This window comes from Babylonia areolata, chromosome 18 (genome assembly GCF_041734735.1).
Source record: "Babylonia areolata isolate BAREFJ2019XMU chromosome 18, ASM4173473v1, whole genome shotgun sequence".
NCBI lineage: Eukaryota > Metazoa > Mollusca > Gastropoda > Neogastropoda > Buccinidae > Babylonia > Babylonia areolata.
In genome coordinates this window covers 27,468,599-27,485,962 of record NC_134893.1, presented here as the reverse complement: position 1 = coordinate 27,485,962, position 17,364 = coordinate 27,468,599, and the positions used below count along the sequence as shown (strand labels likewise).

At 40.4% G+C, this 17,364-nt stretch overlaps 1 protein-coding gene across 2 annotated transcripts in view; it reads left to right on the top strand.

The window, feature by feature from the left end:
- Window positions 1-15,541, top strand: part of LOC143292613 (vesicle-fusing ATPase-like) — a 36,802-nt gene extending 21,261 nt beyond the window's left edge. For both annotated transcript variants that reach the window (XM_076603070.1, XM_076603071.1), the window contains exons 9-21: window positions 609-675; window positions 1,526-1,658; window positions 2,469-2,543; window positions 3,313-3,403; window positions 4,831-4,905; window positions 6,036-6,223; window positions 7,568-7,663; window positions 9,163-9,453; window positions 10,081-10,147; window positions 11,016-11,095; window positions 12,357-12,553; window positions 14,922-14,973; window positions 15,419-15,541. In XM_076603070.1, the coding sequence (XP_076459185.1) occupies window positions 609-675; window positions 1,526-1,658; window positions 2,469-2,543; window positions 3,313-3,403; window positions 4,831-4,905; window positions 6,036-6,223; window positions 7,568-7,663; window positions 9,163-9,453; window positions 10,081-10,147; window positions 11,016-11,095; window positions 12,357-12,553; window positions 14,922-14,973; window positions 15,419-15,490 (1,484 nt within the window). In that variant the 3' untranslated portion in view covers window positions 15,491-15,541. The remainder of the gene's footprint in view (window positions 1-608; window positions 676-1,525; window positions 1,659-2,468; window positions 2,544-3,312; window positions 3,404-4,830; window positions 4,906-6,035; window positions 6,224-7,567; window positions 7,664-9,162; window positions 9,454-10,080; window positions 10,148-11,015; window positions 11,096-12,356; window positions 12,554-14,921; window positions 14,974-15,418) is intronic.
- Window positions 15,542-17,364: the final 1,823 nt, after the last annotated feature.

Sequence of the window (17,364 nt, the reverse complement as noted above, 5' to 3'; positions counted from 1 at the left end):
TCCACAGTCACAATGCCAGCAGTCCTCAAATAAGCTATCAGTGTAAAGTCGCCATGAAGCCATACAGCAGAGGAGACCCAGCATTGCTGCTAAGTCATGTTGATGTTGTTCAGTGTTGCCTGTTGTGATTAGGCATGATTATTCAGGATGCTGCACATTAGCTTTCCTACTGATGACAGCCATCAGGCACAAGAATATACATGCGTTGACCTGGGAGATCAGATAATCTCCAGCCTTAACCAACAAGGTCTGCCGAAACCAGGGATTGAAAAACTTGGGCAAGAATCCAGCGCTCAAACCATGTGTCCAGACTTTAGAGTAATTTGTGCAGATTTTCTCAAGGCCTGACTAAGCGTGTTGGGTTACGCTGCTGGTCAGGCATCTGCTTGGCAGATGTGGTGTAACGTATATGGATTTGTCTGAACGCAGTGACGCCTCCTTGAGCTTCTGAAACTGAGACTGCAGTTGCAGTTGAATTTTTACATAGTATAATCCTGATAGTAAGATTTTGGTTTTGGCTTGCATGTTGTAACAAAGATAGGTGTGTTGTGTTTTATGAGGGGATGAAGTGTGCAGAGAAAAATGATGAAACTGACTTGTCTGTACAGGTATGAAGCACGTTAGAGGGATCTTGCTGTTCGGACCTCCTGGCACTGGAAAGACATTGATGGCAAGGTAAGCAGCGATCTTTACTTTTGGGGTAGTGGGGTCTGGGGGATGGCTAGGCTCTTATCTCTCATCTGTTACCAAAGGCTTTATTGTTTTGTTTACCAATAGTCCTAGTTTTCTGGATACAAAGCACAGTGATTGTTGGGGTTTTTTTGTGTTTTTTTCCCCCCGTAGTTTTTAGGGTATCAAATTCTGTTGGAATATCTTAATTAACAAAAAATGGAACAGGTTAATGGCAAAAACAGCAAACTGCGTGAATTTTGGCTAGACTGATCTACTTTCATTTGCCAGTCTCCTACACCAGTAAGAATATCTCAGGGTTTCCTGACCATCAGCCATACACTGATTGCAGGGATTTTCTCTCCTGTACAAAAACAAAGCACAAAAAAACCCCAACCCCCCCCCACACTGATGCTATATTCACCATATTTGGATGAGGAGTAGAATACAGAGCACAAGGCATGTTTTTCAGTAACATCACCCTGTGGTCTAGTGGTATTTTGAAAAGTGAGATCAGCATCCTTTTCCATTTGTTTTTCTGTATTAAGTCCTTTCACTTAAAAACAACTACAATATCAACAAAATATGTCCTACTTCATACATCACTTATCACATGATATCATTTAGTTTTGTAAAATAATGGTCTGCACCAAAAACATGGGTATTTCTTTTATTGTGTTATTGCATTTAAAACATTATGTCATTCATCCTTAAAATGATCTATGCACTGAAAATGTCAGTTTTTCTTATATTGTGTTATTGCTGGTGGTTGGGTTTTTGTGTGTGTGTGTGTGTGTTTGTGGTTCTTTCACTTGTCACCCACATTCAGCATTTTTCCTTTTCTTTCCCTGGGCAGACAAATTGGCAAGATGCTGAATGCCAGAGAGCCCAAGATTGTGAACGGACCCCAGATCCTGGACAAGTACGTGGGGGAGTCTGAAGCCAATGTCAGGAAGCTGTTTGCTGAGGCTGAGGAAGAGGAGAAGAGGGTGAGTGTCACGGGGCCTTAGGTCGCGGTCAGTTCTCTTGAGTGTGAATCTGGTCTGTCTGGATGCCGCAGGATAATGATCCTCCAGGATTACAGACATCAGCCAGACAGTCTTAGAAAATACAGATTCTGTTGCTTACTCTTTCTCTCTGTTTGTCATCTGCTTATATTGTTTTTTTGTTTTTTTTCATGCTCACTCCTCTCTTCTCACTCTTTCCTCTCTCTCTCTCTCTCTCTCTCTCTCACTCTCACAGGCACACATACATATGCATACAAATACACAGGCACATGTTCACTGACACACATGCACATGCTTACACATATCAGAAAAAAAACACATACACACATGACAGCATAGAAAGCAAAATTTATTGTTGTCTGACTCGGTAATGAATTGAAATGGAGCACTTTAAGTTCAAAAGGGTTTCTTTTTCAAATTTGTTACACCTCTAATTGTTCTGTGAAAAACTGTCCATGGCTTCCATTTTCATGTATGTCCCAGTTTGTGAAATCAGTGTTTTCAGTTTGTGGAATGAGATATTTTCTTATATCAAACACATTTAGTAACATAATAATGTTATCATAGTATGTGTATTCATATACACCTGAATATATTTTTGAACCATGACCATATGCATTGACATTAGTAATTTACTGTTTCTATTCAACATGGTGTGTTGATAATGCAGTTTCTATAATCCTCAGCTGTAATGTTATAACAGTCTCGGTGGTGTGTCAGCTGGCATTATTTGTCGGTATGATGGTAGTTACTTGTCAACAAAAGTTAATTATCATTTTGATGTGTCAACAGTGCGGCATAAACAGCGGTCTTCACATCATCATCTTTGATGAAATCGATGCCATCTGCAAGGCCAGAGGCTCAGTGGTGAGTGTGACAGGCTTTGGACAGATGATGATATCTATGCATTGCTGTGTAAAAGTTTATTTTGCTGTTCTGCACTGTGTTGTTCTTCTTATTGATTCGTTCATGTCGTCTATAGTGAAGACATCCGCTTAGTCTTCAAAACATTGTTTGTCCTTTTAGTCTTTACTTTTGTTCCCCGTCTCTGCCTTTGAGTTTGAGAAGGAAATGTTGGTACTTATGCGTAAAACCTGTTTTTGCATTGAAATATTAATGCTACATTGAATTCATAGTTTATGATTTGCTGAAAGCACATTTGATGCATCTACGGAAAATACCAGTGAATATTTGGGCTGATATTTTGTCTCATTGCATCTGTCTCACTTTATCTCCTTTGCCTGTTAGCAGCCTAGTTGCTTTTAATATATGCAGTTCATGGAAATATTTACCAGATTTGATGCATAGATTCTGCAAAAGTTTGATATTAGAAATGGTCTCAGACAGGATGTATTTTAAGGATCATGTAACTCATTTTATGGCCTCCTGGCGACCTAACATTGATATTTCTCTCTGGACTGCCAACGCTGGGACTGCAGCAGATGAATTCAGGTGTGGCTGTGTGTGGGGGACTCAAAATGAGTGGCGTGGGAGTAATGCCACTAAAAAGGTGCAGATAATGGGACAGAAAAAAACAAACGAAGAGAACACTGGCACACACACACACACACGCACACCAGAATACAATTAATGTGTTTACCCCATACACTGTGTTGTGTTGTGTTGTGTTGTTCAGGCAGGCAGTTCTGCTGTCCACGACACAGTGGTGAACCAGCTGTTGGCCAAACTGGATGGTGTGGAACAGCTCAACAACATTCTGGTCATTGGTGGGTTTCTGCTTTTAGTAATAATGATAATAATAATGATAATAATGATAATGATAATGAAATAAGACTGGATGGTGTGGAACAGCTCAACAACATTCTGGTCATTGGTTGGGTTCTGATTTTAGGAGAAATGATAATAATAATGATAATGATAATAGTGATAAAAAAATGACGATTATGATAAAAACAGAACTGGATGGTGTGGAACAGCTTTACAACATTCTGATGATTAGTGGGTTTCTGTCTTTAGGAGTAATGATGATGATGATGATGATAAATCAACAATAATAGTAAGAAGAAGAGTGATTAAGGTGGTTGTTTTTTTGCTCTTACTCGGACAAACAGGCCTTCAACTGTTCTTCTACCTAAAGGATTCTTTTGGATTGTGTCTCCTCATACAGAACCTCATGTTTGTCTAAGTGACCATGCGACAGGAAATTTGGCATTGAAAGAGAACACAACTCCCGTAAATGGATGATTGAAGACAACCACCAACACTCAAACACACTTAAACACACATGCATGCATATACACGCATAAGTGGAGGCATGCGCATACGTACACACACACAGGCACGTGCGTGCATACACACACACGCACACATGAAAAAAAGAATACCATCCTGCAAGAAAAAAACCCACAGGTGAAGGAGGAATTTTGTTTCATACATTATACCAGCATTGGTTATGTTCAGTGGTGTGTTTGGTATGTTGTATTAGCTATGGATGACCAACAGAAAGGACATGATGAATGGACAGTATGTTTGTTGTGTCCTGATACCCAGGTTTGACCAACAGAAAGGACATGATTGGCAGTGTGTTTATTGTGTCCTGATACCCAGGTTTGACCAACAGAAAGGACATGATTGGCAGTGTGTTTATTGTGTCCTGATACCCAGGTTTGACCAACAGAAAGGACATGATTGGCAGTGTGTTTATTGTGTCCTGATACCCAGGTATGACCAACAGAAAGGACCTGATTAACAGTATGTTTGTTGTGTCCTGATACCCAGGTATGACCAACAGAAAGGACATGATTGATGGACAGCGTGTTTGTTGTATCATGATATGCAGGTATAACCATCGGAAAGGACATGATTGACAGTATGTTTGTTGTGTCCTGATACCCAGGTATGACCAACAGAAAGGACATGATTGATTGACAGTATGTTTGTTGTGTCCTGATACCCAGGTATGACCAACAGAAAGGACATGATTGATTGACAGTATGTTTGTTGTGTCCTGATACCCAGGTATGACCAACAAAAAGGACATGATTGATGGACAGCATGTTTGTTGTATTGTGATACTCAGGTATGACCAACAGAAAGGACATGATTGATAGTGTGTTGGTTGTGTCCTGATACCCAGGTATGACCAACAGAAAGGACCTGATTGATAGTGTGTTTGTTGTGTCCTGATACCCAGGTATGACCAACAGAAAGGACATGATTGATGAAGCCTTGATCAGGCCAGGCCGACTGGAAGTGCAGATGGAAATAGGTAGGTGTGCTTTTGCTGGTTGTTTGTGTTGTCTGGATGGGGATGTGAGATACCTTGTTTCACCACATGATTTAGATGGATTTTAATGCAGCAGGATATACTACTAATACAAATTGTTTCTCTCTTTTTTAAAATTTTTTTTTTAAAGGTTTAAATAACTGTCTAATATTTGATTTTGTTTCAATTTAATTCTAAGTTGAACATGAACCATGTTGAATCAAACAGTGGTAAAACTGAAAGTGTTGCTCTTCTAGTGTGATAGTATGTGTTTATTGTGATCAACTGTGTTATTCGTTGAGTTCGTTGTGGCACGTGGCACCAAGATGGTGGTCAGAATTAACTTTTCAGACACGGATAGGATGCATACAGCTGAAAAGACATGGGTCAGATTTGAGAAGAAAAAAAAAAAAGAAGAAAAAAAAAAGAGCCATGTAGGCTGAAAATGTATGGTAGATTCAAACTGCCCACCCACCTCAGTGCATCATCTCTCCCTTGTTTGAGGGGTCAGATTCAAGTAAGAAAAAACAAGAAGCAGCACCTTGTAGGCTGAAAAGTATGGTAGATTCAAACTGGCAACGATGGGCTCAATAGCTGAGCGGTTAAAATGTTGGACTTTCAGTCTGAGTGTCCTGGATTTGAATCTTGGTAACGGTGCCTGGTGGGTAAATGTTGGAGATTTTTCCGATCTCGCAAGTCAACATATGTCCAGACCTGCTTGTGCCTGAACCCCCTTAGTGTGCGTACGCAAGCAGAAGATCAAATGCATAGGCTAAAGATCCTGTAATATGTGTCAGCATTCGGTGGAATATGGAAACAAGAACATACCCAACATGCACACCCCTGAAAACAAAGTAAGGCTGCCTACATGGCAGGGTAAATAAAACTAATCAGTCATACATGTAAGATGTTAAATGTCTGTCTGTGTATGTTTGTGTGATTGAAACCTGACTGAATGACACAGTAAACGAATGATGAGTGCCCAATGGCAGCCGTCAGTCGGCTCTACCCAGGTAGACAGCCTGTTGTGCAAATGACTCCTTGATTGTAAATCACTAGGAGCTTGGTCTCCGATGGAGGACAGGCGTTATAAGGATCCATTTCATTCATTTATTCATTTATTCAACTTGCAGGCCTGCCAGACCAGCACGGCCGGCTGCAGATCCTGGGCATCCACACGGAGACGATGCGCACCCACAACAAGCTGGCCGATGACGTGGACCTTGCAGAGCTGTCCGTGCAGACCAAGAACTTCAGCGGCGCTGAGATCGAGGGGCTGGTCAGGGCCGCCCAGTCCACCGCCATGAACCGCCTCATCAAGGTATGTGTGGGAGGGGTGGAGTGTGGGGGTTTGGTGGGAGTGTAGGGTTTCCTTCATGACTTAAGTCACTACCTTTCTTGGTCTTCTTCTGGTTTCATGGTGGTGTTTTTTGTTGTAGTTTTTTTGGGTTTTTTTTGTGCTTCTTTTTGCCTTGGTAATGACGATGGAGAGGCTGGTCAGGGCTGCCCAATCCACAGCTATGAACCGCCTCATCAAGGTGTGTGTGGGGGTCGGGGGGGGGAGGGGGTGGGGGGGGGATACGCTTCATGGCTGAGTCATTTTCTCTCTTGGTCTGGTTCATGTGGTGGTGGTTTTTTTTGTTGTTTTTGTTTTTGTTTGTGTGTGTGTGTGTGTGTGTGTGTGTGTGTGTGTGCCTTGGAGGGGATGGTCAGGGCTGTCTTGTCCACAGCCATGAACTGCCTCATCAAGGTGTGTTGTGTGGGATGGGTTCACTTCCTGGCTGAGTGGCTTTCTCTCTTGGTTTTCTTCTGGTTCATGGTGTGTGTTTTGTTTTGTTTTTGGGGGAGGGTGTGTGTGTGTGTGTGTGTGGGGGGGGGGGTTGGTTGGTGTAGTTTTTTTTTTTTTTTTTTTTTTTTTTTGTTTTTTTTTGTTGTCTTGATGATGATGATGATGGAGGGGTTGGTCAGGGCTGTCCTGTCCACAGCCTTAAATCAGGCCATCAAGGTTTGTGGGTTGGTTCGCTGTACTTGTGAGTCACTTTCACTCTTTCTCTTCTGTTTGAGTAGTGTGGTTTTGGGGTCCTTATTTTTTTTATTTTTTTCTTCTTGGTGATGATAAAGTAAGAATTAATTTTTTTTTTTTAATTTGTGGTGTGTGTGTGTGAATGTGTGTGCACATGTATGACTTGGCATTTTATGAGGGGGGGGTAGGGTATGGGGGGATGCAAGGGGAAGGGTGTGTGCGGGGGTAGGTGGTGTGGGAAGATGATTGTATACATTTGAGTGTGCTTGTGTGTATCTGTGTGTGAGTTTGTGTGTGTATGAAAGAAGTGTGTATATGGATTTAAAAAAAAAAAAAGAAAAAAAAAAGGAAAAGGTACATGCATGTATAAATGTCTGTGTGAATGAGTGAGTATACATGTGATAGCATGCGCATGTCTCCATGTGGCGTGAAAGGCTCTGCAAGGATTTCCATGCTGTTAAACAAACTGCAAGATCTTTCGTGTCCTTAGATTTCATTTAATTGAGGACTGCATGTAGGGACCATTGCATTGGAGTTTTTGATAATAGAATTGGAAATGAATTTTCGAGCAGAAAGGTGAATGTGGCATTGTTATGTGAGCGAGTGGATGTACAGCAGAGCGCAATGCAATGTGATGGGCAGGCCTCCAGCACAGTGGAGGTGGATCCAGACGCCGTGGAGAAGCTGCGCATCATGCGAGCTGACTTCCTTCACGCCCTGCAGCATGATGTCAAGCCCGTGAGTCACATGCCCATAAGTGTGTGCTCTCTCTCTCTCTCTCTCTCTCTCTCTCTCTCTCTTTCAAATCAGGAAACTTCACTACAGTCATTTGCAAAATATATTGCCGAAGCGAATAACATGCGACGAAAAATACAACAATAATAAAATAGTATCAGGTGTTGCTCATTGTGAAAATTGAAATCTGTGTTGTCATTCTCATATGGAAAATATTTATGTTATACATTTATATATGTTTTTTTGTTTTTTTCTCACTACATGCCATTACTTTGAATGGATGGCGAACTGCACTTTGTTGCACAGATTGATTGATTTCGTTTTGGCTTTGGTTTTCATCAATATTATTACTATTGATGCATGTTGTTATTTGTATTATGAACCCCCATGTCATTAGGGCTGTAAAGCTATTGACATTAAAGTGTTCAGTGTTCAGTGTTCAGTGTTCTCTCTTTCAATTTTGATGCATTCACCCATGTCAGACTCTAAGGGATCTCATGGACAGTGACAGTGTCAAAGTCTCTCTCTCTCTCTTTCTCTCTCTTTCTTTCTCTCTCTCTCTTTCTCTCTTGCATGCACGCACACAAACACACAATTTGTGTATGTGTTATCTAAGCAGATTGTCATTCACTGGCAGACCTTTTGTCTGTAAGATTGATGCACACATCTAATCACCAAACAGAAAATAACAGGTGAATTCTACGTTTAAAAAAGAGAAGAAAAAGATAGAAAAAGATAGAGATAAAAATGTTCATTGTAATTGAAAAGTGGGTTTATTCTGTTTCAAAAAGACTCAAGTGACATGATTATCCTTGAGCCTTGTCGTTCTGATGTTGCATCAGCACAACAGCCTAGAAAAGCACAGATATCGGATTTATGTTCCACAGAGTTCAGTGGGTTTTAGAGTGCACTCGTTCATCTGAATGAGTATCTCATCTTCAGATTATATGACAGGCATTCCACCCTGGCCTTTGCTCAGTGCCATGTTTTGACCACCTCACAAGTCTGGTCAAGTGTGCAGGCCCGTTTTCATCAAATTTTTGTCAGGGTTCCCTGGCTATTTTTAGCAAGAACTGCGTGGGCATACGCGTCTCCATTTCCTTTTTTCCAGATCACCGAAAGGCTAAAATTTTGTTGAAATTGCTGTTCTGACAAAAGGATTTTGAACATTTTCAGTGACTGTTTTTTGCAAGTTTACAAGATATATTTGGTTTTATAATTACACCCATTATTTGCTTTAGTCTTCTAAGTTTACTTTGAGCGTGTTTCTTGTCATATATCTTATATTACATATTCGAACTGATCCATTTTTAAATTCTGCTGAAAAGTTGTCCAAACAAAAGCAGTGCATACCCAGAGAAGCCAGTTATGGTGGTGGGCTGCGCATGTCGTCATATGACCTACTTCTTGCTCTGCGAGTAATGAAAAGCCCAGATGAAAAGGGGCTGCACACTCTCCCTATAAACAGCAAAAGTATTCTTCCACGTTTTGCATTCCTTCAGGCGTTCGGCAGCAGCAAGGAAACACTGGACACCTACGTGGCCAACGGGATCATCACCTGGGGCGAGCCGGTCACCCGCGTCCTGGAGGACGGAGACCTTATCGTCTCGCAGACCCGAACCAGCGACCGCACACCGTTGGTGACCATGCTGCTCGAGGGGCCCCCAGCCAGCGGGAAGACGGCGCTTGCTGCCAAGATCGCCAAGGCCTCGGACTTCCCCTTTGTCAAGCTGTGCACGCCGGAGAACATGATCGGCTACCATGAGGCGGCCAAGTGCCAGGCTATCAAGAAGGTCAGTGGCTGGTGGTGATTGTTGTGGGTGGTGACGGCAGTTGTGTTTTTGTTGTTTGTGTTGTGTTTTGTTGTGCTGTATTGTGTTGTAGTGTATTTTACTGTGAGAACATGATCAGCTCCCACGAGGCGGCCAAGTGCCGGGCTATTAAGGTCAGTGGCTGGTGAAGATTGTGGGTGGTGACTGACAGCAGTTGTGTTTTGTTATGTTTGTGTTGTGTTTTTGTTGTGTTGGGTTGTACTGTATTTTACTGTGGGAACATGATCGGCTACCGCGAGGCGGTATCAAGCTATCAAGAAGGTCAGTTTGTGGAGATTGTAGGTGGTGACTGACAGCAGTTGTGTTTTGTTATGTTTGTGTTGTGTTGTGCTGTATTGTATTGTTTTGACAGGAAGAGAAAGCTAACATGTGCACGTGTACATAGGTTTATTGAGGCTGTATACATGTATGAAAATTTACATTAATTAAAAGAACAGGTTTTTACTGTTCTCGGTATCTTAAGCCTTAAAAAAAAAAAAAGACAAAAAAAAGACACCCCACCCCCTCCCAAACTTTTGCACTTGTACTCCTAGTAAAACATACTGCCATTCCTATTGTTATAACATTTTGGTTGTGTTTTGTCTTCAGATCTTTGACGATGCCTACAAGTCCCCCTTGAGCTGTGTGATCATCGATGACATTGAGAGATTGTTGGGTGAGTGTCTCCATTGGCTTGTCTGTGTCTTCTCTCTTCCACTATCTAGATATCTTTTGTTCTCACAGATTTTTTTATTTATTTTTGATTTAAAAAAAAAATTTTTTTAAGACAGATCATTGAATGAATCTGCTGGTGTGCCATTGTGTAGTTTCATTCTTAAAGTTTTAAGGACATGGCTGAGATACTGCTAGACTAACTTTGAACAATGGTTATAGCATCAACGGTTTTAGTACTTAGGCTCTCTCTTTTTTTCTTTTTTTTTGTACTTATGTTTGTTGTTATCCTTAAAAACATAGAAACCTTTAGCTTGGTATTGATTAGGTGGGTTTTTTTTTTTCCTGAAAATGAAAGTTGTTGTTTGTTGCTTAAAAACTTTCTTCTTTTTCATCAAAATGCTATCAAAATTGAGCTAAGAAATTATGAACAAAACATTATTTCCTGTTGACTCACTTGTGTAATTTTCAGTCTATTTTGCCCCCTTAATTAAATCCCTAATCACTTTTTCACTTTGGGTATGTATGTGTGTGTTTGTGACAGAGTGTGTGTGTGTGTGTGAGAGTGTGTGTGTGTGTGTGTGTGTGTGTGTGTGTGTGTGTGTGTGTGTGTGCGAGCATGTGTGTATACTGAGTGCACATGTCCAAGTGACCTTGCAGTGAACAGGCAATAAACCATTGAGCAGAAGAAGAAGATGACGATGATGAAGAAGAAGAACTGGGTGTTACCACTGGCAGTATTTGTTAAAACATACCATGCATTGGTGGTTGTCATCAAGAGTGGTGGTTGTTTTTGCAGACATTGGCAGTACATGTTAAAACATACTATGCATTGGTGATTGACATCAAGAATTGTGGTGTTTTTTTCGCAGACTATGTGCCCATTGGTCCTCGCTTCTCCAATCTGGTGCTGCAAGCCCTGCTGGTGTTGCTGAAAAAATCGCCCCCTGCTGTGAGTTGTCTGGGGGTTTTTTTTGTGGGTTTTTTTTTCCATTCATATTTAAGTTTTTATTTATGAGGGTAATAAAAGCAAGGAAGAGGTTTTTTTGTTGTTGTTGACATCAAGTGGTTGCCCTAAAGAGGAACGAAAAAAAAAAGAAAAAAAAAGAAAAAAGAAGCAAATTGTGAACTTATGGAAGAAAGATCAAAGCACAGTGAAAACATCTACATCGCTACATTCAATTTCCCTTCTTCCCTGTCGCTCCACCCTCAACTGCCATCCTGCCCAGAACAGAGCAAAAGAAAAGAAGAAGAAGAAAAAAAAAAAAACAAGCAAAAAAACACACACATAAGAGCAAATGAAAAGAAAAACTTGTTAGCGCCAAAATCTAAATACAAGTCCTCCCCACCACACCCCACCACACACAGACAGACAGAGAAAAGGAGAGTGAGAGGGAACCCACAGCAAACAAACAGAGCATGGCTTATCATTCAAAGCGAAACTAATCATCCATTCTTTGAACAGCCACACTGACATGATAGCTTCTTGTGATCATGTTGAACTAGTACCACAACGATACTGTCAAACTGACGTAATCGCTTTCTGTAATCATGTTGAACAATATGATACTACAAGAAACAACATAATTGCACTTGGTTGTTGTGTCTAATACATTTGCTAATATTTTGCTTATTTTTAGCACTATTTCCACCCATGAAATAAGCAAACTTGAATTTTCTTCTTTTTTCAAAATATTCTGTGTGTTGTTGTTTTTTTTCTAAAAATCCAAGTTATCTTCCCCTGATTGGGAGTTATCTCATCCTGTCAACATATAAGTTATGATAATTATATTCTTCATTCATTTTCCTTAAAAAAAACAACAGAAAACCCCCCCATATATTTTGCATACTTTTTAGCATAATTTTAATTTTTGTGACTTTTTTTTAAAAGGTTGGTGATTATTTTGCAAAAATTACAGATAATTTGTAAGTGAAAGGGTTAATTAACTGATGTCAGCAGATCAAAAGGTCCATTGTGCTGCTTGATGGTTTGGTGCATTTCAAGCAGCATGTTGGACCTAAATGCACATTCTTTATTATTGTTATTATTATGACTTATGATTATAATGATAATTGTAATTACTATTATTATTATTATCATTGTTGTTGTTATTTTCCAAATTTTTTTTCTTTTAATAGGTAAAATCAGAGAATGCGTAAAAGTTGTGCTAATGAGCCCAGTTATTGTTATTATTACCATTGGTTTTCCCCAGGGGCGCAAGCTGCTGGTGATTGGGACGACCAGCCGGAAGGACGTGCTGGCAGACTTTGAGATGCTGAACGTGTTCTCCACCATCGTGCACGTGTCCAACATCTCCAGCAGTGAGCAGCTCCTGTCTGTCCTGGAGAACGCCGACATCTTCAGCAAGCAGGAGCTGGAGAGCATCCAGAAGAAGACCCAGGGTCGCAGGTCAGGCACTGTAGGGACAGAGAGGCTTGAAGCATTGTGGTGTATTGCTGCTTCTTTGTCGCAACAGGTTTCTCTGTGTGTGTGTGTGTGTGTGTGAAATTCGGGCTGATCTCTCAGGGGGTCCAGGCTGCTGATGTATACACAGTGCAGCACTACCTCCTTTTTTTTTTGGTTGTTTTGGGGTTGTTGTTTTTTGTTCTGTGCATGCAATTATATTTGTTTTTCCTAGCAGAGTGTATTTTCTACAGAACTTTTGCCAGGAACAGTTCGTTTGTTGCCATGGGTTCGTAAGTGTGCGTTGCATGAGTAATGTGCATGGGACCTTGGTTTATCAACTCGTTTGAAAGTATCGTGTCCAAAACCACCACTCAAGGTCAAGTGGAGGGGGTTGGGGGAGGGTGTGATACTGGCCAGTGAGAGATTCAATCCTGCAGCCTCATAATTATTCTCTTGTGTCCTAGGTGAATACAAAGTCATGGGATTGCGAGAAATCATGGTCGTTCCCTTCCCATGTTTTCTCTCAGTTGCGAGAAATTGTGGTGGGACTCCCATGATTTCTCACAATGTGTGAGAAATCATGGGAAGTCACCTTTATTCTTAAAAAAATATTTCCTTTGTCATCGGAGTTAGTTTCTTGTCTTTCCCCAGTGCAAATCTAAGAGAAAAATGATATTGAGAAAAAGAAATGAAAAATGGGGGGCGACAGTAATGTCGATCATGTTAATGACAGTGGCATTAACACAGACATCAACAATAGACGGTGAAGGTGATGCACAGTACTGGTTTAAAAAGCGTGAATATATGTGTATGTCAGTGAGTGAGTGAGTGAGTGAGTGTGTGTGTGTGTGTGTGTGTGTGTTTCCTTATGCGTGTTCACTTGGCTGGTTGATTTGGTCTTCGTTCACTCTGTTTTTGAAATATCTTCATGTTCCAATTGTCTTTTACATAACAGAGAATCTATTTTCAGTGCAATTTTGCATACGGAAGGATGCTGACTCAAACAGATAAACAAATGAGCAAGCATGAAATGAAGAACATTCCAAATAAATGTGACAGAAAAGGTTGCATCACAACAAACATCAAAAGTATTTGGTCCAGTTTTCACGTGCCCTACGTGAGAGTAAAGCATTATGAAACACCTTTTTTTTGCTGTCACATTTATGTAGAAAGTTGAATCATTTTGATGTTGTTCCCAACATCCAGGAAATATTCTGTCCAAGCCATATTATATTATATTATATCATATTATATTTGTGTTTGAGTTATACACATTGCCTGGATTTTGTTGTTTACTATTGTTTCTGATAATGAATTTGAGGTCGATGGATTGCAGTGATCCATCTAATGTGAAATACAATAAATAGTTGTGTTTCAGTGTCATTACTGTTCATGTCTTCGTTAACGCCACTGTCATTATCATAATCGTCGTTGTCATCACCCCACTTTTTCTCTTTTCTTTTTCTCTCTTTCATTTCCCCCTAAGCTTTACATTGGGAAAAGACAAGAAACTAACTCCAATGATAAAGAGAACATTTTTGATAAAAATAAGGGGGACTTCCCACGATTTCTCACACATTGTAAGAAATCGTGGGGGGCACTCGCATTTGAGAAAAATGTGGGAGGGGAATGACCACAATTTCTTGCAGTCCTACGATTTCTCTTAAAGTGGTCCGCAGCCAGCTCATGACTCCTGGATGCCCGTTGTACTGCCACCTTTTCTTTATTAGCCTGATTTCAAAGTGAGAGAAATCATGGGATTGTGAGAAATCGATGGGCTTACACGGGATGTTTTTTTTTGTTGTTGTTGTTTTTTGTTGTTGTTGTTTTTGATTGCCTTTCAGTGATAGCCTGGAATTTTCCATACATGGAATACTTCTTTTTTTTTTTGGTTGGGGGGGGGGGGTCTTTTCTTAGCTTTCAAAGAAGGCTTGAAAATTTCCAAAGAGGGAATATGATGATATCTTCATGCATACAATCATTTTCTTTTTACCCGCCCCTGCCCCCCACATCCCCCCAGCCATCCTGCACTCTCTGCAATAATTAACCTGCCCCACAAGAGGACATGTTTCCACTGACTGTGAGTGATAAGAAACTCTAGGGAGAACTGGACAGTACAAGGTCTTCAGAGGAGCCCCCCCCCCACCTCCCCCCCCTTCCCTCAGTCAAGTGTTTCAGCCCATAACTCCTTACACTCTAAGGGGGCCAGGCCGCACCCAGGTCATGACTCCTGGATGCCCTTGTATTGCCGCCTTTTCTTTATTAGCCTGATATTTTATGTGACTCATTTTGGATTGTCATTGAGTATGTGGAGCTGGATTGATGCAGTGCAGGAAAAGGGTGATCACCAGTTCCATGTGTTTGTTTCCAGATTGTTCATTGGCATCAAGAAGCTCCTGGTGCTGATCGAAATGGCACGACAGGTAAGATTCCTCCGTTTCAGTGTCAGTTTCAGTTTCTCAAGGAAGCATCACTGCTTTCGGACAAGTCCCTACGCGCTGCACCACATCTACTAGGCTTATACCTTATATATGTGCTTATAAACACACACATGTTTATTGGATGTGTGGAGGAGGGGTAATATTTGTGGAGGGAATTTTGTCCTACAACATGAATTTTAAATGAAACAAAGAAAAAAAAAAACATAAAAGGAAGGATGCAATTTTTTCTGTATACTGACAGGGGCAGTAATATATATATTTGTGTGTGTGTGTGTGTGTGTGTGTGCTGTGACACACCACATGAGTGCATGAATTGCATTTTGATTGCGGGTCTGCTTAAATGAGGTTGTTGCAATTCAAGTTCATGAGCCATGTGTGTGTATGTGTGTGTGTGTGTGTGTGTGTGTGTGTGTGTGTGTGTGTGCAGATGGAGAGCGGGGAGCGAGTGCCCAAGTTCCTGTGCATTCTGGAAGACGAAGGGGCACTGGAATTTTCATGATCATCTATCTGATCATGTTACCATCAACATCCTTGTACACAAAACATGTGTTTTTTTTTGTTTTTTTTCTTTGTGTCTCCAACTCTTTGGCTAAACAGTCGAATGGTGGCATGTCATTCATTTTTGTGTAGAATGAATGTTTGAATTTCATTCCTTGAATATGTTTTTAAAAACTTAGAATTAGGATCAGTTTGCATGCTCTGTGCATGTCACTACTGGATTTTTTGTTTGTTTATTTGTTGTTGATTTTTTAGAAATATGATTAGGATGACTTATCATGCTAGGTTTAATTGAAAATTCTGTGATAATTTGAATGGTTATCCATGTCAATATATTTTGTTGAAAAAGGTTATATTTATGGGGACAGGGGTAAGAGTAGATTTTTAAGACATTATGTTCGCTTTGTGTAAGGAGAAATACTTGAAAAATAAACAAATAAATCTGAAGTGAAAGAATTACCTTTGATTTTGTATTTTGATACTTGACGCATGTTTTTATTATAATTATCACTATTACAGTGGTTGTCCTTGTTATTTCTGTAAAGTTGACATCTTTTCCATATTTCCATTATCATTTTGGATTGTTCTACATTCCATACTTTCTGGAAAAAAGGACTTGATAATTATACAGGGACCTAAAAAACCATGTCATGATTCTAACCCTGCATCCTACAATCCATTCCGTGCATACTGCATATTAAGATACGTGCAGTTTTGTATCTCTCTTCTAGCCAGGGAATGATGCATCTCACTTTCTTTAAGACGCTAATGATGTGGAATCTAAATTCAGTTCACAAGTTCAGTTGAGGTTACACTGAAAACGCTTTGGTATGGTGAATGTCAGTTCAGCATTTTTACACTTTTTCATATTTGTAAAACTTCATTTCTTTTTTTCACTCTCTCTTTGGCTCGCCGTTGTCATCACTGTGATTTGTATATAGCTTGAAACACAAGACATACAATGTTGTGAATTAGATGCAACTCTCTTTGTCGTCCATTGGAGCGGATAATGGCTTTGTCCTGGCACTTAGTGATGCAACTGCAGTAGCTGACAAACCTAGAGATGCAACCTTAGTTGTTGGAAAGCTTGTCTCATTTTTTTGTCACTTTGAAATAGAAGCTACTGGAATTGGCAAAAAAATTGTTGACTGCACTTGTTAATTAGGAAGTCACGTAAGAATGAGAAGCATGATGGGGAGAGAAAAGGGAGGGTGGAGGCAGTGGGGGGAACTGATGGCAGCATGCCTGTCAAATGGTGCTAAGTCAAAATCTATGACATGAATAGACTTGAACCCAGTTTCCAGAGAAAAGAAATGATTCCGGTAGTTCCACCACTCACTCTGTCTGGCCCACCTTTAGAAAAAGACTAGGTGTTGGTCTGTGGGCCATGATGATTGGGTTTTTTTGTTTGTTTTTTTTCAAACAGAAGATGTTGTTAAGTATTGAGCAAAGCACATGTTTTAATGAGGAAAAAGTATTTAGTGTCTGTCTGTCTTCTGTCTGACGTTTTGCTTCCCTCCCCATCCTCATTTTCACTTCTCCCCCCTTGCTCTTCCTCCACCACCAAGTTAAGCTGTTAGTTAATTTTCGACTGACTTAATGTCCACCCTTTCTCCTTCATTTTCGTACCCCAAGAAAGCATTGGATTGAAAGATCAGGTTAGAAAAGTGACTATTTGTGTCAAAAAAACAAAAACAAACAACAACAGGGGAGACTGAATCCAGGTAGAGTGTTGCAATCATAGACATTTCAGCGCTAATAATGTCTGCAGTTTCATGATAGATCAAATGTCATTACAAGTTAAACACTTATCTTGGATGCAGGAAGAGAGTTACAGTCATAGACATTTCATCACTTTGGTACCCAAGAGCAATG